The sequence below is a fragment of the Dendrobium catenatum genome, unplaced genomic scaffold (assembly GCF_001605985.2).
Source record: "Dendrobium catenatum unplaced genomic scaffold, ASM160598v2 fragScaff_scaffold_1384, whole genome shotgun sequence".
NCBI classification, from domain to species: Eukaryota; Viridiplantae; Streptophyta; class Magnoliopsida; order Asparagales; family Orchidaceae; genus Dendrobium; species Dendrobium catenatum.
The window spans coordinates 229,312-256,284 of NW_021319846.1; the positions used below are offsets into that span (position 1 = coordinate 229,312).

Consider the following 26,973-nt stretch of genomic DNA (forward strand, 5'->3'; position numbering starts at 1 on the left):
TAAGATTTTTTTCTTCATGTTATTTCTTATTAGACATTTTCTAGATGATGCATATATTAGATATTTTTTGATACTAATATTTCTCAAAATCAATTTGGATTCATGCCGGGTAGGTCTACTATGGAAGCCATACATTTATTGAGAGGTTTGGTGGTGAAATATAGAGAGAATAAGGAGGATCTACATATGATATTTATTGATTTAGAGAAAGCATATGCTAAAGTTCCAAGAGAAGTGCTATGGAGAGTTCTTGAAAAGAAAGGAGTTAATAATGCTTATATTCAACTCATTAAAGATATGTATGCAGGATCTTTTACTTGTGTTCAAACACAAGGTGGTTTGACCAAGTATTTTCCTATTTCGGTTGGATTACGTCAAGGATCCACCTTAAGTCCATATCTTTTTGCTTTAGTCATGGATATTCTCACTATGCATTTGCCAGAGGATGTACCTTGGTGCATGCTTTTTGCTGATGATATTCTTCTTGTTGATAAGACTAGAGAGGGAGTTGAAGGTAAACTTGAATTATGGAGGTCAACTTTAGAGTCTAAAGATTTTCGCTTGAGTAGATCTAAAACGGAATATATGGAGTGTAATTTTAGTGGAAATAGACCTAGTGAGGGGATTGTGACTTTGGGTGATCAAGTCATTAATAAGAGTACACATTTTTGATATATTGGATCTATTGCTCAGAGTGATGGTGAAATTGATGGGGATATTATCAACATAATTCAAGTTGGATGGTTGAAGTGGAGGAATGCATCGTGCTTATTGTGCGATAGAAAAGTCCCCCTCAAACTTAAGAAAAAATTCTATAAGATGGTGGTGACCTACAATGCTTTATGGTGCCTAATGTTGGCCATTAAAAGAGAAGCATAATACTAAGTGTTACAGAGATGAGGATGCTTAGGTGGTAGGATACGAAATGAGCATATACGTGAAAAGGTTGTAGCTCCAGTGGAAGATAAGATTAGAGAGAATCGCCTTAGATGGTTTGGTCACATTAAACGGAGGCCTTCCCATAACCCGGTTAGGAAAGTTGATGTATTAGATTTGGCTTATGTTAAGAAAGGTAAATGTAGACCTAGAAATACTTGGTTAGAAAATATTAGAAATAATCTTTCTTTATTAGATTTAGATGAGAATGACTTTTAACCGGACACAATGGTGAAAAAGGATTCATGTAGCCGACCCCACGTAGTGGGACAAAGGCTTGTTGTTGTTGTTGTATACCTTTCTTTCTTGTGTGGCTCGTCTAGATTGCTCCCCCATTAGCAGCTTCTTTGCTCCCCTTCATTTCATCATTTCAACATTTGCATGCTCTCACTTGGCTTTGCTCCTGCGAGCAGGCTCTATGGCTGGCCTTTGCTTCCTCATCCTGGCACACTCATGTGTGTGGGGCATTTGGCTCATGCCTTTGGGCCGGGCTTTTCAACGCTAGCATTTGTCTTTGATGGTTGTTGTAGAGTCATCTAGGTTTGCAGCCCAGTTCTCTTTTTACTCACCAACCACCACTCTATCCTCCATACATTACTCACATTTTCTTATTTCAAATAACCTTCGTTTGTTTCCTCGTATCTTTCCATTTCTTCCCTCCCAACTCTTGCTTAATCATCTCCGTTCTTGGTTGGTCTTTATATTACAACGGTTCTTTTTTATAGCCATGGATTGTGCTGTCAAAGTTAATATTAGAGATTTGGATGAATGTTTGTCTAAGGGGATAATGTTAAGTCAACCTTAGCTAATCGTGGGTTTTATGCTGACTACATGATTTACAATTCTAAGTGAGAAGAGCCTTTGGAGAGTTTTCTGGCTTTGGTCTTGACAATAATTTAATGATGACATTTTGTGGCAAAACCATCCAATTAGAGGGCCTCGATCATAGCCGCTATTTAGTAGTGTCGTTTGACGAAATAATCACTCGGTTGAAAGACGTGCAATGTTCTTATTTGCATGAGAACTTTTGAGATTGATCATAGTGATGCACATGAAATGACATTGCCTCTTTATGTGCAGTTATTATCTTTAGACGTGTCACCCTCATTAAACTTATTGCGGAGGTCATATGTATATTCATTTTTAACTTTGGGGTAAAATATTTTACTTGAACAATTTTATTTTTTGTATTCTTAAATATTTGTATTGGTATTTAAGCCTCAAGGGATTTACTTTCAGCTTTGGGCTTTTTGAAAGTAATGACTCCTTTGATTGTGATTTTATGTCAGTGCGACCATTATTAGGGTGGACTATTTTAATTTTTTTGTTTTGCAATTTGAAGATTTTGATTTTGAAATTAGACAATTTTGATCATAATGTGTAATCAGGATGCACAACTTAGAGGTATTTAATTGCTTGAACTTGATTATTTTGAATCTTATCATTTACCTGTCTACCACTGCAGATCACGTTCATACATCTGTGTTATTTAAGCCCATTTTGTACATTTGTTGTAACATTGTTGTTGACTGACCTCAGTGCTTAATCCGTTAAAACTCCCCCGAAAGTAAAGAGAAGGCTAGGACACCAATTTTTGGAGCCCGCGTTAATATTATAAGCTTATGCTCAAATAGATTTGAATGTGTTTAATTTTAAAATTTTTGAATGACTTGGAAAAATTAATACAAAAGATATTTCTTAAAGAGAGTTTTTATTGGAGGAGATTTAAATGGATATGTTGGTGAAGAGGTAGACGATTTTAAAAGCATTGATAGTGGCTAAGAGTTTGGAGCGACTAACAAAGGTGGTCAGATCATGTTAGAACTTTCGCTAGTTTGTGATTTTATAATTGCTAAATCTTATTTAAGGAAAGAGAGGAGCATCTCATCACATTTAAGAATGAATGTAGTAAAGCTCAAATTGATTATATTCTTATAAGAAAAATAAATCGTTTATATTGCAAAAATTGTGAAGTTATTTCTATTGAATTTATGTAACCAACATCGCTTATTAGTTTTAGATTTAATATGAATGGATGAAATATGAAAAATAAATAAAATATTATCATAGGATTAGATGGAGATATTTAAAGTAAAATTTAAGATCTTAAGATTCTGATTGTACGTAAGGAAGCTAATATTATGTGGGAAAAGTAACTAATGATATTAAGAATATTGCAAAAGATGTGATTAGACTATTAGAGTATCAAAACAAATCTCGTAATAGTAAAAATAGTTGGTGGTGAAATCAAAATGTTCAAGAAAAGTTTAAAAATAAGAAGCTTTCTTGTAAAAATTATTTTATAGATAAAAACCTGAAAAATTGAGAAAGATATAAAGAGGCTCGTAAGGAGTCTAAGAAAGTAATATGTGATGCAAAAAAATTTAGCTTTTAATGATTTATATAATAGATTAGGTACTAAGGAGAGCAAAAGATGTATGTTTAAGTTTGTCAAGTAATGAGATAGGAGAAGTAAGGATTTAATTCAAATTAAGTGCATTAAGGTTGAAGATCAAAACTTACTTTTATTAGAAGATGATATTCAATAAAGGTGGATGAAATATTTTGATAAGCTTTTCAATGAAGGTTGCGTGAATATGATTGAATGATTGACATTTGTGACTTTAGTGTCCTAAGTAAAAAATAGAGATTTTTCTTTTTATCGGTGTATTAGTAAAAATTGAAGTTATGGAGGCTTTACAAAAAATGAAGTGTGAAAAAGCTGTTGGACATGATGATATTCTAATAGAGGTGTGAAATTGCTTCGGTGATGAAGGAATTTCTTAGGTTACTAAACTTTTCAATATTATTTTGAAAACAAAAGATGTTTGCTGAGTTAAGTAGCGTGTTGATTCCTATTTTTAAGAATAAAGGTGATGCTCAAGTGTGTACGAATTATAGAACAAAGGTGATGCACAAAAGCTATTTGTTATTCAAGAACGGATGCTTGCTGAGTTAATTTAGAAAAATAGTCATGTAAATCTGCATAGGAATATATGTAAAAATGTTATTGCAATGATAAAATGAATTCGAGCCATGCAGTTTGCCTTTCGTGTGAATCCATCGATAGCATGTAGCTATGGATCCTTCCAAATGAAATGAAGCAATTCTTACGCAGTGGTAATTGGAGTATTATGAACTAATTATTCTTGTGTTTCAAAGATCCAAGTTTGCACATCGGATCATTTAAAGTGTGGAAGTTAATTTTTCATATTTTTAAGAAAAGGTAAACATGCATTGGCCGACGAGTAATGAGGAGATGGAAATTGGGCGGCATATCCCACATTTGTGGTGGACATTAGAGGTTCTTGATGGGAAGAAGGTGGACGATTCAAACATAAATTGTCAAGATGCTTGTCAATAAAGTTCATGAATGCTTGAAATTGGTGTAATGCTGTTCCGATGGAAGCAAATTGAGCATCTACCTGTTTTAGCAATTTTTTAATTTTCGAAAATTGTGACTCATGAGTAGATTGCATAGTACGTAATGCTTCGTCCAAGTCTGCGTTCTTCATCTTGAATGAAGGATTAAGATATGTAGGCAGTAGAATTAAAGGTTTGCTTCTTGAAATAAGCCAGTTCTTGATGGGAGGTGAGAGAAAAACCAAGAATGGAAAACTTGGTTAAAGGATTGTGATTCAATGGAGTGTTAGAATGCTATGGTGCTGGAGGAGGGGCTTGAATGGTTCTTGCGAGACAAAAAGATCACCACTAGTTAGCCAAACCAAAGCTTCTTGCAACAAAACAGACTAGCAGATTGTCTTGGGATGTTCAGTGCTTGAAGGTGACGGGAGGAATGAACCCAATCAATGAGCAGTATGCAAGATAGAAGGTTGGAAGGTTTTCTTATGGCTAATGCACTCCTACGGTTGAGGGCTGGACAGTGGATTGGAACACTACGGGAAAAATGTCATTTTTCGGCAGGTCATTTCTGCCAAAAAAAGAATAAAATCCATCGGTATTTTACATTTCTGACGGATTTCCGACTTAAAATTATATGATTGTAATTCACGCGTCGAAAAACAAACACTGTTGAAAGAAATCTGCTGGAAATATTTCCGACAAATTTTTCAATGAAATTGGCCAAGAAAACAAAATATAAAAATTTGTTTTAGCCCAAGCGGGCCAGCTGCCATCATCGTCGGCCCATGATCTGGACCCGTGAACTAGTCGCGGATACTAAGCTGCCATCTTTGCAGGCTCGTGAATTGGGCCCACCACAAACTGACCATGCCCGTGAATCCACCCGCAGGCCTGTGAACCAGGCCCGCCTGCGAACCCGCAGGCCTTGAACTAGGCTCGCCCGCTAACCCACCCGCATATGCTGCGCTAGGTTCGAACCTCGGCCACTTTGAACCCACCCACCTACCCAACCACCTGAGCTGCTATGTAAATTACGTTTTGCTTGTTGCTTTTTTTATTTAAATTATACTTAATCTATATTATATATATTTCATATTATGTTTATATTATGCCATGTTTATATCATATTATGTTTATATTATTTAGTCTATTTAAGATAATAATAATTATTTAAAACAATAATTTTTAGTTTAATTAATTTTATTTAATAAAATGAATAATTTTTAAAATTAAGAATAAATATTTTACAGAAAATTTGAAATTCCGTTAGAAAAAGAAGAGGGTGAGAAAAAATAGTATTTCATTTCCATAACTTTAATTACAACAAAGAGGTTTATTTATTGGCTTGTACAAGTGATAAGAAAGAGGGTCAACTATCTAAAATAATAATAAACTAGTTTACAAAGCTAATTACAATGTTATAGGTTTATTTCTAATAAAATCATGAGTTAGTTTAGTCCTTAAACTGTTTTCTAGACCGGGTCTATACTATAAACTTTGAACTGTTGCCTTGAGCTTGTTCTTCTGATTTAGGGATCCCATTTTCTCCTTCTTTTTGTATTGTATTTTTATCCAAATTAATGTATTGGTGCATAACAGAACCCAAGAGCTAAGAGCATTAAAGAGCTTTATAGCATTTTCTACCTATCACCGTCGACGACGGCCACCAGCTATCACCATCAACGACCGCCACATAATATTGTCGTCGATAAACACCACTAGCATTTGTCGCCATCTCGAGACTCCTGTCAAGATTTAACCCTATTGTTGGGTATTAACTATTTGCCTGTAGACATAAAACTTTTGTAATCCTTATAGAGGAAATTAAGTACTATTGTTAGGTGTTAATTGTTCATCTGTGGACATTTGATTTCTATTAGCCCCACATGGAAAATTAAATATTTGTTTTCAAATAATCCTATCTTATTCAAGTGAGGAAATGATGATTATTATTTCACCTATTATATAGTGAATTTTTTAACTAGGCTAGGCTTCGTGGGCTTTTACTCTTTTTGGGTTTTCCATATAAAAAAATTATGGTAATCCTATCTTATTCAAGTGAGGAAATGATGATTATTATTTCACCTATCATATAGTGAATTTTTCAACTAGGCTAGGCTTTGTGAGTTTTTACTCTTTTTGGGTTTTCCATATAAAAAAATTATGGTCTTACTACTTTTATATGTGTATTAAATTTTTTTACAACGTTGAGACTTAAAACACATTCTACCAACTGGAATTTCCTAGCACATAACACCAATTTTTCTCCCTCATAAAGTCGAGATCGCATAGATCAATATATATTCTTATTGTATCTCTATCTCTTCCTCCATGCCTTTGATTCTATCAAACTAGATTGAATGACACTACTTTTCCTATTTTCTTTTTTTTTTCTAATTTTTGTAAAACAATCGAACGTACTCCTTTTTTGTCTCTGTCAAATTGATCAAATGAATCGTACCAATTCAAAGCCATCAAACAGTTTTGTCCCAAAATCAAAGTTGTCTCACATGAAACTCTTCTTCTCTATTGATCAATGCCCACAAACCCTTCGTCTTCATCAAACAATATTGAGTTTCATATTATTGCACACCTCGTCCGCTTTCAATTTCTCCAAATCGCTCGAAGCCAAAGTCAAACTCAAACGGAAAAAAAAAAAAAGAACAATTCTTCCCTCCTGATAGGCAGGACCACATAAGCTCTTCTCCTCTCTTTCGTCTTCAATCCAATAGTATAGCCCTTGGATCACACGTGTCTATGCCTTCATCGGTTGAACCCACATGTTGGCCTGAAACTTCTCTCTTCCACTCACCTGCTTTTGATTCTTCCTAAATGAGCAAACCCCATTTTACTCATGCAATGAGTTGCATTCGATTCCGCCCCAAAAGTCGTGTTCGCGCGCATGCATGCGCTTTGCTGCTTTCAACTAAACTAGTTCCGCTGAGTGTTACAATCGGCAAGATTTCCTATTATTTGTCAAAAATTGTGAGATTGAAGGTGATGAGAATTAAGGATGATGATATGAAAGGCATATGACATATATTTAGAATTCTATAATTTTATAATATTTAATCTTTTTTTTTTTAATGAAGCATTTGTATAATTTTTTTAATATTCACGCATAGATAGTGCATATTGCTTGTAATAACTTCTTGAAATGACATTTACATATGCTATTTTTAAATACGGCACTTTACACAACATATTGAAGCATATATTAAAGAAGAATTACCAAGTTTAGGAGAATAATTGTTTACTTAACAACTGTGTTTTGTAGGTATATCCACTATGTTAAGCAGCGTTTCAAACCTGTCCTGACCAAAGAGTCAGAAAGAATAATTTCTAGTTACTATCAACTCCAGCGAAGATCAGCAACACATAATGCAGGTCTGAAGTGGCAGTGTTACGAGCAATTTTATCTTTCATTAGATTAAGCTCAGTTATTAGGGATTGCCTTGGCAGTTTCCTAACCACCTTTTGTGCAGCTAGAACTACTGTCCGCTTGCTTGAGAGTTTAATACGGTTGGCCCAAGGTTTGTTTTCGTTATTTTTATGCAACAAGTTCCAACACATCCCTCTGTATGTTCCGAAAAAAAAAAAAGTTTATGATATCTAATTAAATTTTGATCAGAATGACTCATTCTTCAAATCACTGGATTGAATTTGAGATGAATGCAAAGTATTATGCTCATCACAATATAAATCCAAAAGATATGAGATCCATTCTGTTCAATTTTTTGGCTAAAATATCTGACCCAAATTTCTTCTATATGTCGTATATCCTGATTGGACTCGACCGAAGTGCAGCACATGCTAGGCTTATGTTCAGAAATGAGGTCACCCGACTTGATGCTATTGCTGCCATCCTATGCATCGAATCATCTATGACAACATCAGCAATTGTTGATAGTATTGGGGATGCTCTCCATTCGAACTTCACTGAGAACCCAGATCAAGAATGTATCCTTGCTGACTATCATTTTATCTCGCATTAAATTAATAAAAAATATTATGTACTACAAGCTTTTTTTTTATTTTCTTATTATTTTTTCAAAAAATTTTGTGGTGCAAAGCTTGTTTTTACAACCATAATAGCTAAATTGTTTTTCCTTATAACATCTTCATAATCAACTTTTTAAACTATAGCCGTCAAATACACACCCTTACTCTAATTACAAAAATTAGCTTTTCACCACAAAAAATTATGTAAAATAGTGAGAAAGTAATAGATAAATGAAATTATAATTGTTGGCTGAAAAATAAAGCAGCTAGAAAGATATCACAAATAGACCCTTAGTTAACGGTAAGAAAGCCACCGACTTTTAGAGAAAATAATTTCTATAATGCTTTCAACAGCTTTCAAGAGGTGGTTTTCTAATAGCAATTCTGTAGTTATTTTTATAGATAGGTATAGCCGCTCTAAATGGATCCTAACTGTATGCAATGTAACTACCCTTCAAGATAAGAATTTGCTTTTTCATTCAGAATTTGTTTCAAACCTTATAATTTCTTGACTTGCTTTCAGACGAAAAACAGGAAAAAATAATTCTTGAGAAGCTGGGAGCAATCAAAGACTTGTCGTAATCAACAACATACGCAGTGTCGAGCATCATCATTGAATTCAGACAGGCTTTTTTTTTTTTTTTTTGTTAAGCTATAAAACTATGTTTTAGCTGTTATTTTTCTTATAATATTCTAGAGCTATTCATCGTAGCTTTAACATCTGAAATCGATACCATTATAGTTTTTCCAAGAGATAAGATGATGGACTTGACTCGTTTTGCGGATGTGTTTGCATTGCGTTTTATCTTTGTCAGCCAGACTGATTTAGATTTTTGATATCTATTAAGAATTAATAATTCCTTATTATTAAAGATTCAAGTTGTTATTATTATTATTATTATTATTATATGATATGTTAGGCATGTGTTTGTTTTATTATAATAACAATTAAGTAAAAATATTGCCCTATTATGTCGCTAATATTGAAAATTATTACGATAATATGCCATGTCCCAACTTTCATATTATATAGATATCTCTAAAAGAGGTATTTGTCTTTATTTTGCCTTATTTTATTCTAACTATTCAAATATCTCAAATATAAGAAAAAATAACATTGTTTTCAAAACTAATGAGTGAAATAAACAAAATTCAAAGGGATGGACTTTATCAGAGCTTAAGGTTTTTTGTACTTGGGTTGGTATTGGTTGGATTAGCTTGGGTTTGCGCACGGTTTGGGCATGGAGAGAAGCGGATGTGAAGATTTGGGTGGTGGGAGGTGGATGATATCTTCACTTTTATATAAAATTATAAGTGCAAAATAAATCAAAATGATGATATGATGATTTTTCAACTTCAGTGATAACGACAGAACAAGTTTTCTAGAGAGCTTAATACCAAATTTTCGTGAAAGAGAAATTTCAAATTTTCTTTGACCTGTTATCTTGTGGGAGGTCCAGTATGGTGAAGGATGGCCGTTGGCGTTCGCCAATTGTCATTTCTTCCACTATTCTTCCATCGGAAATTATGATTTCAAGAATAATATTTCATTACCTGATGAAAGGATTAGGACAATTGACATCAAAAGTCCACCTCTAGTTATTAAAGAAGGGTTTCGGCCGGCTACTCAAATTGCTCTAGTTGAAGGAAAAGGAAAGAATATCATAGAAGAATCAAAGATTTTGAATGTTAATCCTATGATTAACTTGAGTAGCAACTTTCATGGATCATAGGCGAATGGTTTTGAAGTATCTTCATCAGGCTTGAACCTATAAGTTAGCATATTAATGAATAGTAATTCTTCAAATGTTGATTTTCTCGTGATTGGAAACTTATCGTTCAAGTGTGATAATTCATCTTCGGGAAAAATTTAGAATGAGGTAAATGTTGCTTCTGAACATGGGTTGCATTGTGATAATAATCATATTACGATTATTGCTAGTATTGATAAATTCGATTCATAATGAGAATTGTTAATTCTTGGAAAAAAACTCTTCATATTAGAATTAGTAATAATTATGTTTCTACTGAAATCTCTGATGATGGAATTGCTATTAAACTTAATTCTAAGAATGAAATTGCTGATGCTCAAATTCTGAAAAACTCATTGGTGGTGAAAGTGTTAGGCAAGAATATTCCTTTTTCATATTGTAGCATGGAGTTAAGGCGAAAAAGGAGCAATTTTGGAGGTTTTCATTTAACATCATTGGGATTAGATTGGATTTGGTGTTCTTTCCAGTCTAATAAAAGCTATGGTTGAAGTTTTGAGTGGAGGTCCTTGGTATGTGGGGGGATATATTATAGGAATTGACAAATGGACTATTTATCTATGAAAGGCTTATCATCACCAGTTTGGATTTGTCTTTCTCATCTTCCTTTGCAATGTTGGGATGAACTTAACATTATGAAAATTGCTTCAAAGGTTGGGACTTATATGTTACTTGATGGAAACATGTTCAAATTGGGGAGGAGGGAGTTTGCTAGAATTTGTGTGTGAATTAATTTAAAGTCTAAAATGCAGGGAGGTATTTGGGTGGAAGGAATGTGTGAAAGGTTTTACCAAAAAATTGAATATGAAAAAATTGCTTCTTTTTGTTTCAAATGTGGAAAGATTTGTCACAAGCTTAATTTGTGTACCAAAGGTAGTACCCCAAATAATAAGAGTAATAATATTAACAATGACTCTATTCCAGAATATGGAATTCCTGAAGAGATTATTAGTAAAGTCCCTACTAAAGTTTTACATGATGATTGTGAGTAAGGGCCTTTGATCCATGTCAAGTTTCAAAAAAATAGAGGAACCCATTTAAAATTCAAGCGTTTTTCAAGAATGAAATGAATAAATATGCTCCTAATTTTGATTCTCGGGTTGCTTATAAAGAAAAAGTTGTTGTGAGTTTTGTTGCTAAATAAAATTTTCGTGAGAATAAGATCATAGGCTAGCATATTCATTTGGTGGGCACTAGTAAGAATGTTGAATGTGAGATAAATGCAAAGTCTACCTCTGAAGATGATTCATGGCTACATATATTAAAATCTAACAAATTCAGTGTTTTAACTTATTTTAATGAAGAGATTGCTCAACAAGATGATATGAGCTAAGCCATTCTATTCTGAATGTTGTTGCTAAAAGTTCTCCTAATTGTAATCATTCTATTATGCTTGAACAAATTAATGAAGTTCATACGGTTGTTGCAGTTTGTAATAAAGATTGTGTTGAGCCAAATTCCCTTGGAATTTATTCAGCTCCAATTTATACTAATTCTATAGTAAATAATTCTACTGTTGATGGTGTTAAAATTGTTGAGAAGTCTGGATTTTTTGGTTATTCAGATAATACTCATGAAGCTAATACTATTGTGAAAAGTGGGGATTGTGTATCATAAAAAAAAAAGTTGAAATAATTAATGGAAGTTATTTAGATTCTATCTCTTATAATGATTCTATTGTAAAATAATCTAAAAGCTCTATTCTTCTTGTTAACAATGGTGTAAGTTCTTTAAGTGTTGAAAAAATGCATTAAAGAACTTAAATCATTAGGACCTATAGAAGATGTTCCTAGAAAGAGAAAAGGAGAATTGGGTAGTAAGCAGGGTGTTGGGGACCTTTCCTCATTAGTGTCTTAATGTATTCTTTTTTATTTTGGAGTTGTAGAGGAGCCAAAAAAGGAGAAGCTTCTCTTTATCTTAGAGATATTGTTAGGGATAATTTTTTTTTTTTCATTCGGTTATTCAAAACCAAGTTATCTTACATTGATATGAGGGAGATTAATAGGATTATTGGTGAGGATTGAGACTTTTATCACCATCCAGTTAAAGGTACTGCTGGTGGGATTCTTGTCTTATAGAATAGGTTGGAGGTTCAATTTTCTATTATTGATGAGTCTTCTCAGTTTGTTTTTGGGAGTTTCCAAATTCCTAATAAGGGTAGTTGGAATGTTGTTACGGTTTATGGGAACAAAGATATGCATATTAGAAGAAGGATATGGGATAGTCTTGAGAAGTTGTCTTCTAATGATGTTCCTTCTATAGTGCCTCGGATTTCAATTGTATTCTTTCCAAATAGGATAAAAGAGGGGGCAAAAGGTTCATTTTTCCTCAAGGTCTTTAAGAGATGATATCTTTTATGGCTAACAATGATTTTCATGAAGTATGTATTATTGGAACTAAGCTTACATGGTGCAATAATAAGGAAGGAACTTTAAGGATTTTGAAAAGGTTGGATAGATGTCTTTTAAATTTAGCAGCTTTATAATGTGTACCTTTTGCTATGGTGAGACATCTTGCTAGAGTTGCATCGGATCATACTCCAATTATTTTCAAGATTAATGAAACTCCTCAACCACATCATAAATTCATTAGATTTAAAGATACATGGAAGTCTTATCCAGCTACTTGGAATATTATACTCAGATCTTGGAAAAAATTAGACTTTGAGAATGAAGCTGAAATTCTGCAAAAGAAGATGAAAAGAACGTTTTAATCCTTGTATTATTGGAACAAAAACAAAGTGAAGGAATAGTCTTCACTCAAAGAGGATTTGAAGAAGGAAATATTGGAATTGCAATTAAAAAAAATCTCATAAGGTGGACTAGATCAGCATAATCTAAAGCTTCTCAAAATTAAAGTTCAGGAATGGAATGTTACGTTGGCCCGATTATCTATATGGTGCAACCAAAGAGCAAAAGCAAGATGGATGGAAGAGGGCTCGAACTCTAAATTCTATCATGATTATGCTTCGCAAAAAGAAATGGGAATTGGATCAAACAAATAAAGATGATTCTGATTGTTTGTTAGAAGATTAAGATAAAATATAAGATGTCTTTTTCAAGTTCTTCAATCACAAATGGAAAAATAGAACCTATAAGCTCTCTGGTTGGCCTGAAGTTTATAATAGATAAAAAATTGATGTCTTGGATTTCAATATGTTGAATGTTGATTTTACTAGAGAAGAATTGGGTGAAGTTGTATATCAATGGGGAAATAATAAGTCACCCGGCCAAGATGGCATTACATCCTCATTTCTAAAATTCTATTAGGACACTATTAAAGAGAATGTTTGGATTGCGATGGATTGGTTTTTTTAAAATCGAAAGATGCATGATGAGTGGAAGGATACTTTAATTGTATTAATTCATAAGAATAAGAATTTGGTGGGACGTTCACACTTTAGACCTATTAGCCTTTGTCAAACAATTTACAAAATGGTTGCAAGAATGATTTTGAACCAATTAAAATGTTGTCTATCAAAGATTATCACTGAATATCAAGTAGCATTTGTTCCAGGAAGATCAATGTTGGATCATTGTCATTTGGCTCAAGAAATTTTCAATAAGTTCATATTTTCCAATTCAAAAAAAGGTCTTATGATAGTTAAGATTGATATGGAGCTGGCTTATGATAGTATGGGTTGGCCAACTTTAGCTAAAACTTTAAGATGGTTTGGATGTTCTACCAAGTTTTCAAATCTCATTATGGAATGTGTTCGAAATGTAAGATTCTCTATTCTTGTTAATGGTAGAAATTCAAATTGAATTGAAGCTAAAGTGGATTTAGAAAAGGGTGTCCTTTGTCTCCTTATTTGTATGTAATGTGTTCTCAATTATTATCTAATTGTATTCATCAAAGAGGAACATATCGGGGTATAAGCTTGCTCCAAAATTTGAGAATTATCACTTGTTATATGCAGATGATGTGCTTTTGTTTTCAATTGCTTCTACTAAATCAGCGGTTCCTATGAAGAGAATTATGGCTAATTTTTGTGGTTGGACAAGTTAGAAGGTGAATAAAAATAAATCTCATATCTTATTTGGGAAATCAATGAACGGAAGGAAAAAGAAGAAGTTTTCTAAGAAGATGGGGATTAAAATAGTAATTTATTATTTGAGAGTGAAGATGGCCATTTGGATGTTAGTGAACTTTGACTTCCAAAATATTTTGAATCATGGTTTGGAAATGTTTAATGCTTGGGGTAACATATTTTTGTCTCTGGCTGGTATAATATTTCTTATTAAGAGTTCACTTCTATCACTTCCTATTTTCTTATTCACTCATTCGTTGGTACCTAAAGGGTTGTTAAAGGATTTAGATCAGCTTTGTAGAGATTTTATTTGGCACAAAGATAAAGGAAGGAAAGGATTACGTTATGTTTCTTAGGAGGAAATTTGCAAACCCAAAATGCTTGGGGGTATGAAGCTTCATTCATCAATAAATAAAGTGTGTCTATTAAGATCTCAACTCACTTGGAGATTTTTATTCAAAAACCTTTGTCATTAGTTAATTGTTATATTATCTCTAAATATGGTAGTGATGTTTGGAATGCATATGTTAAAAGTAGTGCTTCTCCTTCATGGTAGATTTTGGTGGATGGAGCCAAATATTTAATGAATATTCTTAGATGGAAATTGGAAAATGGTAGAAAAAAAAAATATGTTGAATGATGTTTGGATTCTTGATAGGTTCCTAAATAAATGGCCTATATGTTAATATGTTTGAATTGCAAGACAAAGATATTCATGCCTTTATTTTACGAAGTGAGAGAAAGAGAGAGCGAGTGCGCGCGTGAGTGTATGTTAGTCTGTGAATGCGAGTATAAGAGTCAAGCCTTTATATATTTCAATTAATATTCTCCAATGGTTAATCTATTTTTAAAAGATCTTTATATAGAAAAGGGTCTACAATGTAACAAAAAAAATATTTAAAACAAATAAAAAGATGCAAATTTTTCTTAATATATATTTTAAAATATGTATGGTCACTTTATGACTACACATAGAAGAATAGTCTATTGCAATAATGTTAAATCAAGTAGTATGTCAATATTGTAGAACAAAATGGATGAAATAGAGTTGGAGATGGAGTTGTAAGAAGTGATGTTAGTGATAAAACCAATCAAAAATTAGGCAATGATGCACACATAGCAAGGTAAGTGTAAGAACCAGTCTAGCTGACCAGTTGAATTAAACGGGCCCTAATCAAAAACAGGACTGAAAAAATGATGCACAAAGAAGTGATCTAGCAGGCGGGTTAAGTGGCCAAGCTACGAGCGCAGGAGCTTCTAGCGGGGTTGAATCGCGTCATTGAGCAAAGGATCACTTAGGAGGGAGAAAAATAACAACTCGTTGTGGAGAATAACTGTGATTTGCTCCCTCCTTTTGAATTGAAAAGTCTTTGTGTTGAGAGAATTGCTACTTAGCTTTGCATGTTTTACATTCTTGTAACTTGTATGTTTTGATGATTCCAAATATTATTGTTTTCATTATTATTTCTTCCTAACATATTTTGGAAGTTTGTTTTGCTCTTGTGTGTACTAGCATTTCAGGGAAATCATACTCCTGATTATTGAAGACTTCAAATCAAGATCTGCTTAGAATGTTTTATAATTTGGACTATGTCTTTTTTCTTTTATTTGAGCTTGAGAGAGTGCGATTGTAATTGAGTAACTTAGCATACACACGTCAAGGGAGAGCTTTAAAATTCAAAATTGTATAAATATTGATCGTACTGTTCAAACCATGTTCGTACGGGATGATCAAGTCAGTTATACTCCCCAAAGAGCAATGGAACGAACAGAGCGGGTGAAAATTTTTCTAAGTCCTTATCATCCAAAAAATTAACCCCTTCATCCCAAGATGATGTCCTCTGGACTCGTGCTTTGAACTATTCGTCCAGACGAATTAACCCCTTCGTCCCAGGATGATGTCCTCTGGACTCGTGCTTTGAATTATTTGTCTAGACAAATTAACCCCTTCATCTCAAGACGATGTCCTCTGGACTCGTGCTTTAAACTATTCGTCCAGATAAATTAACCCATTCATCTCAGGTTAATGTTCTCTGGACCCGTGTTATGAACTGTTCGGCCAGACGAATTAACCCCTTCATCCCAAGATGATGGTGTATGGACTTGTGCTTCTGAACTAATCGTCCAGACAATAATACCAATTTATCCTAGTATAACGTCCTCTATTCTTTAAACTTGTGGTCCATCCTGCTTTTTTATTTCAACGAACCTTGGGAATAACTGTTCGTACCAGACGAACCATGTTCGTACAGGACGAAGATCGGGTACAAAAGCAATTCGTACCAATGTACATTGAGTTCGTACGCAACAGTTTTTACATTATTTATATGTACGAAATGAAATCGTATGGGATGATCTTAAACATACAGATTTGAATAATTGCATTTTTTTGACGGTTTTTTGTGTCTTTCTTATAAAAGGTCCACTTAAGACTGTCATTCAATCTTGTTGTCACTTTGTCTTCATAAATGGTAAAGGGAGATTGAGGGAGAGAGTAAGAGAGAGTGTTTTAAAGAGATTTCTTGCTATAGAACCGTAAAGGGTTCACTTGGTTACTCAAGAGTAAGGATCTCTGTGTGAATTTTATATTTTCTTCACTCTTTTCTCTTGTCCTTTTAGATTTCTCGTGTGAAGATTTTTCAAAAGGATTCAGTTCTCTACCGATACTTGGAGAGTGTGAACAGCGGGAGGTTCTCTGTCTACACTTGGAGGGTGTAAAAGGACGATGGTTCTCTGCCGATACTTGGAAAGTGTAAACAGCGTGAGTTTCTCTACCTACACTTGAAGAGTGTAAAAGGACGATGGTTCTCTACTGCACCGGGTAGTGGTGAAAGAGAGTTTTTGTGAAGGCTTCTCTGCCTTGCTGTGAGGGCAAAAGGAGAGACACTAGTGGTAATAGTGCAATACCTGAAGTGGGAGACTTCAGGGAGTGGATGTAGGTCATGTTTGAGTTAACCATTATAAATCTTGTGTCTTTTATTTTCTACTGCTTTTTATTTTACTATTTTTGTTTTTTATTTGTGGTTGAAAAATTGCTTTTTTTAAATATAAAAAAATTAAATTGATTTAAGAGGAAAATTTTAAATTATCAATTCACCCCCCTCGTGGTTAGCCGTTGGGACATAAGCTTAGGTTTAACAACCTAATTCATATTTAACAAGTTTCAACACTTTGAATTAGAGGAAGTTGTGTCAAGAGGAAGAAGAATGAGAAGGGAAGAAACATAGAGAAAGAAATAGAAAAAGTAAGGAAGAAGGAAGGTGCGTGCATGCATGTTAAGGCTCGAGATTTATCAGCATGCAAGGGAGGCGAGCGTGGGTGAGGGATTCATCGAATGGGAGAAGGTAAGATTTTTTTTAGTATTATTTTGAAAAAAGATGATGATAAGAAATTTTTTTAGAAAATTAATATATTAGAAATTAATTAATGATTGAGAAGAATAACGAATTAGAATAAATTATATTGCTAAATTAAAATATAAGCACTAATTAGATATATTTAATAAATAGTTAGTTAAGCGATTGAGCGAAGTTCTAATCAATAATATTTGAGATGTTAATTTGAAATTTAAATTGTAATAATTAATTATAAATAACAAGTAAGAGAAATTAATGATAAAATGATAAATTAAATTTAATGAAGTGATCTTTTATAAGCTTTAAATTTATCATCATTTGAATAAGGAGTAAAAGTGAAATAGTGCATTTCCTAATTTCAAGATGAGTACTCATGTCTTTTAATTATAGTAATTATTTTGTTTCTCTCATAAAATTTAATTCATCAAAATATAGTAACATCTCTTTATTAAGTTTTTATTGTAAGCTAGTTTATTATTTATCATATTCAAATTCAATGATTGGTCATATTGAATGAAATATAATTTTATATGTCATGATTTACTCTTTTAAGGAAAGTAAATGAATGGTATATCAATATACTTGCCTGTACATGTTGACTGATGGATTATGGTACTAGATGGGGATGCAATGTAACCATACACATAAATGAAAAAGGATATGGAAAAAGAAAAGGAGTACATTCAATGGTACTAAATTAGATAGTGGCTTTTGTGATAATTGTATTATTTATGAGAAATAAGAAAGATATAGATAAATATATTGTATATGCATAATATTGAAAGTCTTGAAATAAAATAAATCTAAATGAAATTATTTTATGTTATGAATTGAAATGCTCATGCATATTCTTTTTAATTACATTGGATTACTATAATTTATAAGCATATTTTACCCACTAAGTTGTAGCTTATTTTTAGTTGCTCTAATATTTTCAGCTATAATTTAATATAATTAAAATAAGTTGAATATGTAAAAATGTGTATCATAGGTGTGACGCACAGAATGAAAGGTATCTAATTCATTTTACATCCGTTTATATATATATATGAAGTTTTAGTGGCTCTTTTAGTGTATTGGAAATAGATTTAGCAAATGAAAATTTAAATCACTGATTGTATGTTCTCGCCTCGTTAATTCGAGTCTCCGGGCTGGTCGTGAAAATAAGTAATGATGTTGGTTGTGGAGCAAATGAAGACACAATCATATTGACTAATTAGTTAGAATTGAAGTTTTTTAAAGTGGTTCAAGAAATCATGACTACTTGATGGAAAAAAATTTTGTTAAATGATGAGTGAGTGATGGATCTACATGAAATAAGTTAGGATGATAACACCAACTAAGGAGTAAGAAATAAAGTTTATGTAGAGTTTTATATAGAGTTTGAGAGAATGTTGTGAATAGAGAGAGAGAGAGAGAGAGAGAGAGAGAGAGAGAGAGATTGTGTGTATGAGTGTATGTGAGTACGCGAGTATGAGGAGTCGAGCCATTATAATTTTTAATTAATATTTTCTAAAGGTTCGCACATTTCTAAAATTTAATACAAATAAGAAATCTACAATATTTTCTTAGTATATATTTTAAAACATGTCTAGACACTTGGTGAAGATTTGCACGTAGAAGAATATTCGATTGCAATGATGTTGCATCAAGTAGTATGTCAACATTATAGGAATGAAGGGATGAAACATAGTTGGCAATGAGTTGTATGAAGTGATGCAAGTGATTTAGCCAATCAATAAATAGACAAAGATGACGCATATAGTACTGCAAGTGATTATGATAGTTATGGAAGAAATGAAGAAACTACATGGCTAAGTATAAATAATCATGTCGACTAATCAGCAATTATTAAAGCCTTTTAAAGTGGTGTAAGAAATCATGACTACTTGAGGAATAAAATACAATTAATTGTTAGATGAGGAGTGAGTGATGGATCTACACGTAATAGGTCAGGGTGATAATACCAATTGAGTAAGAAATAATGTTTATGTAGAGTTGAGAAAATGATTTGAATGAAGAGAAAATGGCAAAATCACACATGGTGATAAACAAAGATGCTTATAGAGATTCAAACGATAATGTCACTCTTGTAAAGATTGAAGAACACTTGTTTGTTTGCATGTTATGTGCAAAAATTAGTTGCATCAACCTTGTGTCTTGAGGTTGTTTGGTTGCATGTAATCATGATGGATACGTTTTAAAAATCTCGAGAAAAATAAAAAAATAATAATGTATTTGATTATTCAAAATAGTTTGGTTGGTTATAAAATAAATATGGGTAAATTAATTTTCCTATTTTATTTAGTATAAAGTTAAGAGTATGATACATGATTACTTTGCTCTCTTAATCCCACACCATATATCAAATATGATACAGAGGGCTATAAGGTGATGAGGGATAGGACAATAATAACACTGAACAAATATTAAATTAAAGTAGGAGGACAAATAGATTAAAGATCATATATATACGATATGTATGTGATTCATTGATATTCATCATCATTAATAATCACATAAAGACTAAATATTTCACTAAGCCTTACAAGAATGTTCATCAATGGTTTATATTAATGTAATGTTAAAGATAATGATAGGAATGTCATTTTCTCTATTACAATGATGGATAGGAAATGTAACCATTTTCTATAAAGAAGATTTATCTTTTTCTAATGTGAGTGATTTTTCTTAATATAGTTAAAAGATTCTCCTTTTGATGGGACTAAAACTAATAGCATTTCATTCCTTCTAAATAATCAGAAGATCTCCCCAAGCCCCTCCCTAAACTTGGAGGGTAAAATTTTTAAGATCTACAAGAATAAAATATCTCTTAAATTCAATAAACATCTCTTAATTTTTTTTTAAAATTAATGGAATGTTTCCATTTTTTTTATAACCGACAACAAATGAGTTAGTAAAGATTTTTATTTAAAGAGGAGATATGATTTTATCTGGTGAGATTTCATTTAAAAGAAACTTTGCCTCTGCTGATTAATCTTTAGCCTAATTTTTATTTTCATAAGAAAATTTGTTATGATTTTGGAATTGTGGAGAAGAGTAAATCAAGATGAGGATGTGGTTAGTGATTTCACAAAAGAAGGATATTTTGTGTATGAATATAAATAAAAAAAATTATGAATTTATTGATGAAGTATGACAGTTATAATTTTATTATATGATGTAAGTTGTTCCTTAGATTTTACGATTCAACCCATTTTCCTGTTATGAAATTAATTTTAGGTTGTAATTTTGGTCATTAGAATGAAATTAAAAATATAACAATTTAACCTTGATGATATATTTGTGATATAAACATAATCTTATGACATAGGTATGCTTAAAATTAGGAAATTGGATATTTGACTGTAATGTTAGTTTAAAGTATTAAATTAGAAAATTGTTAATATTTATTTAAATAAAAAGAGAAGTTAACTAAGTAGGATTTATATAATTGAATGAAACAAAAATAGAAATAAATAATGAGAGAAAATAATATTATATATTTTTTAAATGAAATAGTTTATATCAATTATATGATATTTATAACTACGGTATCATGTATTATTAGACATGAAAGTAAACATGAAAATAATAGTATTATATAATTTCGATTTCAAAGCAACATTTAAAAGAACAACTATATCACTTAAACAAAGTACAAGTATAGATCTTCAAAATTTATAAACTATATGGCTCGAGTTATAAGCTAAGTCTATGTCTTATTTATAGATTGAATCAATCTTTAAGTGTGGGAAAAAGTTCAAGGAAAATCAAGCTAGTTATTATATAACCAAGGTCTTGAGGTGATTTTAAGATGGTTAACTCTATTCTATCTTATAGTAATTACATTTGTTCTCTTAAGCTTGATGCCTTAAAAATTTATTCTTTTATATGTATATTTGATAATGTTAACATTGCAATTTTGCATTGAAGAATAATTAAATGGACATTTTCTTTTTCCTACATAAATAGCTTTGTATTATTATAAATGTTATATAATATTCAGCTTATTTCATGATAATGAACTATCATTTTAGAATGATATGAATGAATGTAAGGTATATGATAAGAAAATATATATGGTATATTGAATGACAAACCTCACCCCCTTATAATTCTAGTTGTCGATGTTGCTTTGCTTGTGCATAAAATAATTGTTTGTTCATAGGTTTGAAAAATGATATATAAATGGATATGATTTAATTCGAATAAATTAATAGATACTTATATGGTGGTTGTACTTTATTAAAAGTTAAATATGATATTACATAATATGTTCTTTTTAAGATAAAATGACGCATAGTGAATCATGATTTAAGTTATTCATCATTTACAACTCTCTAAATAAACCCATAGATGATTCATAATCTCTTTAAAATCATTGGAGAATACTTAAGAAGCTTAATTTAAGGTCCCTTGATGGGTAGGTGGGTCATACCAATTAAAGAGACAAAAATCTTCAAAAATTATTTCATTTTTTAAAGTTTTTAATTTTATTTAATTTATCATATTTTATTTCATGTTATATTAGGATAAGACATCAATCTATGTAATAGTATTTTATTAATTGATAAGGGTTTTCAAAGTTGGCAAAAAATTTTAATATGCCTATAAATAGGGCATTGTTTTATATTTTTGGATTCGTTGAATAAGATTTTTTTAGTGTAAATTTTTTGTGAAAATACTTGATGGTTGCTCTACTCTTTGATGAAGCTTAGTTTATGATTTCTAGTGCTTTAGTGAGTCATTAGTTATCTTTTTAGCACTTTTATTTATTCCTTTTTAACACAATTCTAATATCCTCGACGTAGCCTAAGGCCTAGCTTTCCTCAACTCCAAAACACATACAACCACTTCAAAAACTCCCCCAAGTATTCCCCCATATCCCTCTTAATCTCCCAAGGCCTCACTATCTAATAACCACATTATATTTTAGCCAATATGCATTTAACTTAATGACACTTCGTACGGGACAATCTGGTCAGTTATTTTCCCAAACGAGCAGTTGAACGAATAGATTTGAAAATCTTTTTCTAAGTATGGATCGTATGGCACGATATTAATTTTCTCACAGGGACAAACGCCTCTGTTTTGTCCTTACATGAAGATCATACGGGACAATATTAAATTTTGTACCATGATGAATGTCTCTATTTTATTCTCGAATGAAGATCGTATGGGATAATATTAATGTTCATACTATGATGAACGTCTCTATTTTGTTCTCGCTCATTTCGTCATGACGTTTCATACAGACGAAATTTAATTTTCTAGCTGTTCATCCCGGGAACTTAGTTGATACCTGACAATGATCACATACAAAATGATTTCATACCGATTCATAATAGGTTCGTACGTAATAGTATTTGAACTGTTCGTACATATGAACATATGATCGTACGGTACAATCGTGAATGCTCTAAATTGAAAATTTCAATTTTTTGGATGGTTTTTCGTGTCTTTTGTATAAAATGTCCACTAAAATTAACGTGAGAGAGTCTTATCTACGTGATTTTTCAAGGGCAATTGAAGGAGAGAGTGTGAGAGAGTGTTTGAGAGAGATTTGTTGTAAGTGGAGTGTGAAGGGTTCATAAGGTTACTCAAAGGTAATGATGTCTTTGTAATTGTGGTTATCACTCTTTCTCTTGTCTTTATAGATTGCTTGTGAGAAAATCTTCGGATAAGATCTGGTTCTTTGCCGACACTTGTGAAGTGTGAAAGGATGATGGTTCTTTGCCGACACTTGGAGGGTGTGAAAGGATGACGGTTCTCTGCCAACACTTGGAGAGTGTGAAAGGATGAAAGTACTCTGCTTACACTTGGAGGGTGTGAAAGGATGAAGATACTCTACCTGCAATTGGAGGGGTGTGAAAGGATGAATGTGCTCTTCCTACACTTGGATGGTATGAAAGGACCAAGGTACTCTGCCTACACTTGGAGGGTGTGAAATGACGATGCTTATCTATCGCATCGAGGATTAGTGGAAAAGAGCTTTTGTAAAGGCTTCTTTGCCTTGCTTTGAGGGATAAATGAGAGTCATTTTGGTAATAATGTAATACCTGAAATGGGAGGTTTCAGGGAGCGGATGTAGGCCGTGTTCGACCGAACACTATAAACCTTTGTGTCATTTTTTTATTTCCGCTGCTTTAATTTCTGTAAGTTATCTGTTATAGTTGAAAAATTCTTTTAAAATTTCTTAATTAACTTGCATCAGAATTTTAATAAGTTTTCTAATTAAAAATCCAAGAAGGAATTTTTAAAATTACCAATTCACCCCCCCTCTTGGTTAGCCTTGAGTTATAAGCTTAGGTTTAATAACCTATTCTAAATTCAACAAGAATTAACATATAGTAGCAAAGAATAAAAATTAATAATGAAACATATAATTTAATTTTATAATGAATTAACAAACGAATATTATCTACAAAAAAATTTTATAAATGGAAAAGTAAAGATTAAGAGTTACAATTCATACAAGCAGCAATTACAAATTGAAATAACTGAAAATCATCAATGTTTCTCTGATTCAATTATTCCCATCATCTTTCTTATATATTCAGGTGTCGGCTGGCTGGTTGGTCAACGAAGAGTGTACTCAACTGTGAAGTATTCTGGTATGTTTATGAACTTCACCTAACTGAGTGGTTCCCTAGGTGTACATTATTTAGTTGAAGGAGTAGCCTGGTCCTCGATTTTCTTTTTCTTACATTTTTTTCTTCTCCTAGTGACTCTTCAATCTTGCATTAGAGATGCCTTTAGGCCTACACTTGAGTGAGTCTTTCAATTTTTTTAACCCATCTTATGTTATGGCAATTAACTTGTGGTTCTTTTTTTACCATCCAGTATCAAGTTGACATTTTTCAGCCATGTTAGTTATTGCAACCAACATGTACTTTTTCACTTCCTTATTCCCTTGTCCTCATGTGCTGATTTAACATACATATATACTGAGATGATTTTTTGAATATCATACCACATAATCCCTCGTGAGATGGGATCACTTTCTTTCCCATACATGTGAATGTGCATCCAGCATAAATATCTTTTCTAGTTCTAACTAACCATCTCAGTAGTAGGTATTTCGAAGGAATATTAACTATATCTAAATGCCTTATCACTCTTATGCAATGGAGAATATAGTAAACCTATCATGTTAAACTTTCAATAGCTGCATTGAATGGTATCCTCATTTGCATCAAAATGAACAGTCCAATGGTGCGAATGATTAATCTTCTCGACACTTTTGTGTAGATGAGTCACTTGAGGCAAGATTTATGCACATTCCACCCAAACCTTATAAGAACTTCTCAAAAAATGAATGCAATATCCAAAAATAAAATCGAGCAGTTTATTTTAGTATTGGGCTACTTTTTATTAAAGGCACAATTTTGAATTGGCTGCATCTGAAATCTTCATCCTGTTCATTCCGATGCCAAGTCATCATCACCTTATCTAAAATAATCAGTTATAGGACTTTTTGGCTTAAAAATGTCATGGCACACATTATTAGTGGATTCACTACAATGTGTTGAAAGAATACCAAGGTTAAAATGACTCTTGTTGAATGTTATATACCACTTATTCCTTATTTTATAATTCTCCTTCAAATAGTCATGGCTGTGGAAGTCCCCTTTGTTGATCATTTTAGCACAGGTTCTCTCAAACTCATCAAAATCACACTTACTTAATTATCTATAAAAAGGCCTCTAACTTTGTTGTTGTTATTGAAGCATTACACATTGGATGATGCCTTCTTAATGATGTGCCATTGGCGCAACCTATAACATGTCTGAGGTAATGCAATTTTTATCGCCCTAACCATTGACTGGTCTTGATCAGTAAATATTGTAATGGGATTATTATCACCCATTATTCAAAAAAATGTTCTAAATAACTAGGTAAATGATTCAATTGCCACTCTTATGTAACCCCTAAAAAATATTTTATCAATGATTATTAACTCCAGCAAAGGGTGCACACACTAGATTATATTTGTTAAACCTATAACTTGTATTAAAAATTATCATATCTCCAAAGCAGTCATAATATTTTCTCCACAACCCATCAACCTTAAAAAATTTAACAATATATCATCCTCATCAGTTTAGACGTCTCATACAAATATGTTATCATAAACTAGTTGATCTTTAAAAAGTTTAATTAGGGAATTGATGTTCTTATTCTCAATATTTGTTCTTTTATCTTTCTGAATGTAGTTATATGTATCCCTTTTAGAGAATCCAATATTTTATAAACCTCCTGCTATATCGCATGGGTAGGTAAATGCATCAATGATTATTATCCCGACTTATGTCATTGATTTAAAAACTGATGCTTTTTATCACTAATATTCCTACATGATCTAAGCAGACGTTGATCTTCCGACCTAGCTAATTCGTGATTGTGGCTCTTTATGTATTTTTGCACCATCCATACTCCATCTTCATCAACTGAAAAATCTAATCATAGCAGGACACCCGGTTCTTGTATTTAATTTTCTATATTTTGATTTGAAATTTAAGTCAATACCCTTCTTAAATTTAACTTTCGAACAGACAAAGTCCTTGAATATTATTTTTCTCGAATTAGGCTAGTAACTGTAAAGTTCTTTGTGAACACTAAAACCAATATTATGAGCATAATGCCAATAAATCTCATATGCTTCCTTCTCATAGTTATCAACACCCTGTGTACAAGAAAAACTTATTAGACACTTTGATTTAAACATGACAAAAAATACACTAGTGGTATATAGAGGTACAAAGCATTGGTACTCGTCCAGAGGTACATATCAACGGCACAGCTGGTTAGAGAGAGAGAGTGAGGTATAAAGCAGTGGAACATGAGTAACTTATCTAACACTTTGATTTAAACTTTGCAAAAAACATACCAAGGGTACATAGAGGTACATAACATCAGTACCCAGAAGTACACATCAGGGGTACACAGAGGTACATAGCGAGCCAAAAGGAGGTAGGTTAGAGAGGTACAAAGCGGCAACACACATAAACGATATTATACAACAAAAAATGTTTCAATTTAAGTTTTTATCAGGACTTTCACATAGATTCCAAACTTGCATGTAAGCATGTGCATCTAAAAGAGATTTAAACAATACACCCTAAAAAAAACTTTAGATTTTCAAAGGAAAAATAGTAAAACCTCTTAGGAGTATTAAATTTATTGATAATATCGCCAACTAATCTTTTGTAGTTAGCTGAGGTGCTTCTTCCTGGATATTTTGCATGGTTTGGGTAACACCTTTCATGTCCTCGCAATATTGACGTCCTTCAAACCGGTTTTTATCTTCATAGCATCTTCCTCTCTTCTCGTTCTCAGCTTTCTTTGGAGGAGAAAATCTGTCTCAAGTGAGAAAAATAATCCACCACATCATAAATCTAATATTGGTGCATTTATTTTAAATTTTCATGTCTGATCTGGATCAATTCGTCCGGCCACACGATAACTTGAAAAAAAGTAAAAATGATGGGTCACCGGGCCACACATGATGACA

General features: G+C 32.3%; 1 protein-coding gene across 7 annotated transcripts in view; it reads left to right on the forward strand.

Annotated features, from left to right (window-relative positions):
- The window catches only part of LOC110112055 (probable DNA helicase MCM9), a gene marked incomplete in the record, with an annotated part of 93,502 nt that extends 84,327 nt beyond the window's left edge, over positions 1-9,175 (forward strand). For 3 of the 7 annotated variants that reach the window (XM_020844130.2, XM_020844133.2, XM_020844134.2), the window contains 4 exon segments: positions 7,577-7,686; positions 7,785-7,832; positions 8,107-8,259; positions 8,825-9,173. In XM_020844130.2, the coding sequence (XP_020699789.2) occupies positions 7,577-7,686; positions 7,785-7,832; positions 8,107-8,259; positions 8,825-8,883 (370 nt within the window). 7 annotated transcript variants of the gene reach the window in all.
- Between the last annotated feature and the right edge of the window lie 17,798 nt (positions 9,176-26,973).